General features: G+C 48.9%; 1 protein-coding gene across 1 annotated transcript in view; it reads left to right on the top strand.

Moving 5' to 3' along the window:
- tfap2e (transcription factor AP-2 epsilon) overlaps positions 1 to 1,486 on the top strand; it is a 9,839-nt gene that overhangs the window by 3,153 nt on the left and 5,200 nt on the right. The window contains exon 3 of the mRNA XM_037693481.1: positions 284 to 338. Within this exon, the coding sequence (XP_037549409.1) occupies positions 284 to 338 (55 nt within the window). The remainder of the gene's footprint in view (positions 1 to 283; positions 339 to 1,486) is intronic.

Here is a 1,486-nt window from a genome sequence, read left to right on the forward strand (position 1 = left end):
CACACACAGCCTATCGCGTGACAGCACGTGCACGCGCACACACACAGCCTATCGCGTGACAGCCAAACATCCATAAATCAACTCAGCAGAGTTTTCTTTCACAGCGAAGAATTGATTCGTTTCGCTGTTTTAGTCAGAGCTGCACCTGCTGCACACACACACACACGTGCACACACACACACGTGCACACACACGTGCACACACACACACGTGCACACAGATACACACACACACGTGCACACACACACACACACACCAACCACAGTGTGTGTGTTTGTTGCAGGGGATGGAGGAAGGATCGGCCCTGGGCATCCTCGACCACTCTGTCATTAAAAAAGGTAAGAGATGTGCGTGCACGTGTGTGCACGTGTGTGTGTGTGTGAGACAGAGAGGGGACAGAAAGACTGGATGTGTGTATTTTTATAATTGTGCTCAACTTGCTGAAGGCATTTGTTTCTGTGCTCTAACACAAGTCAAACACACACATGTGCACACACACGTGCACACACACGTGCACACACACGTGCACACACACGTGCACACACACGTGCACACACGGTATAAATAATTCTGTTTTGTTTTTCATTTGAAGTGAAAGTCGTCTGACTCTGAGCCCAAAGGCTCACATTCCTAATGAACTGTTCACAGTCGTGTGTGTGTGTGTGTGTGTGTGTGGGGGGGGGGGGGTCACTGTGGGGGCGGGGCCTCCATCTTTGGGGTGTGGTCAGTCACGAGTCTGAAGATTCAGAGGCTGACACCAGAAACATCTTCATGAGCTGAAGGTTGTGCAGGAGCTGATGTGGTGAGGTCCAGATGTTGAACATGTCCGTCCTCCATCAGGTCCAGGTTCTGACCCGCATCGGTTCTGGATCAAACCATCAGAACCTCCTGGTTTCGTGTTTCGGACCCGTTTCATTTTCTGCTGAACTCAGGTCAACATGAAGAACGTCTGCTTGTTTCTGCTCGTCAGAAAAGTTGCTTCTAAACTTGAAAAAACAAAAAGACGCTTTATTTTGAAAGGCAGAGAGATGCTTTATTTTGAAAGGTTCTGCTTCAAACCGCAGGACTCTGAGCTGCTGCTCCAGAACCTCCGAGGAGAAGAAACGCTCAGATGTTTGGTACAAATCATTCAGTCTCCAGGTTCTTTTCATTCTGTGTTCAGAACCACCAGAACCGACCCAGAACGTCTGACCCAAATAAAAAGTTCTGGATTCATCTTGTTTTTATGAAAAATCTGTTTTTTCTCACTGAACAAGTTCTATGCACGCTTTGAAGACCCGAACAGACCACCCAGCACCAGACTCACCTCGCCACCGGATGAAGAGCATCTCAGCGTGACCTCAGCAGAAGTAAGGAGTACCTTCAGGAGGATTGATCCGCACAAAGCAACTGGCCCAGACAACATCCCCAGGAAGGTGTTGAAGGAATGTGCTGATCAGCTCTGTGAGGTGCTGGCAGACATCTTTAACACCTCACTTACCCTGGA

This window comes from Nematolebias whitei, chromosome 19 (assembly GCF_014905685.2).
Source record: "Nematolebias whitei isolate Nwh7 chromosome 19, NemWhi1, whole genome shotgun sequence".
NCBI lineage: Eukaryota > Metazoa > Chordata > Actinopteri > Cyprinodontiformes > Rivulidae > Nematolebias > Nematolebias whitei.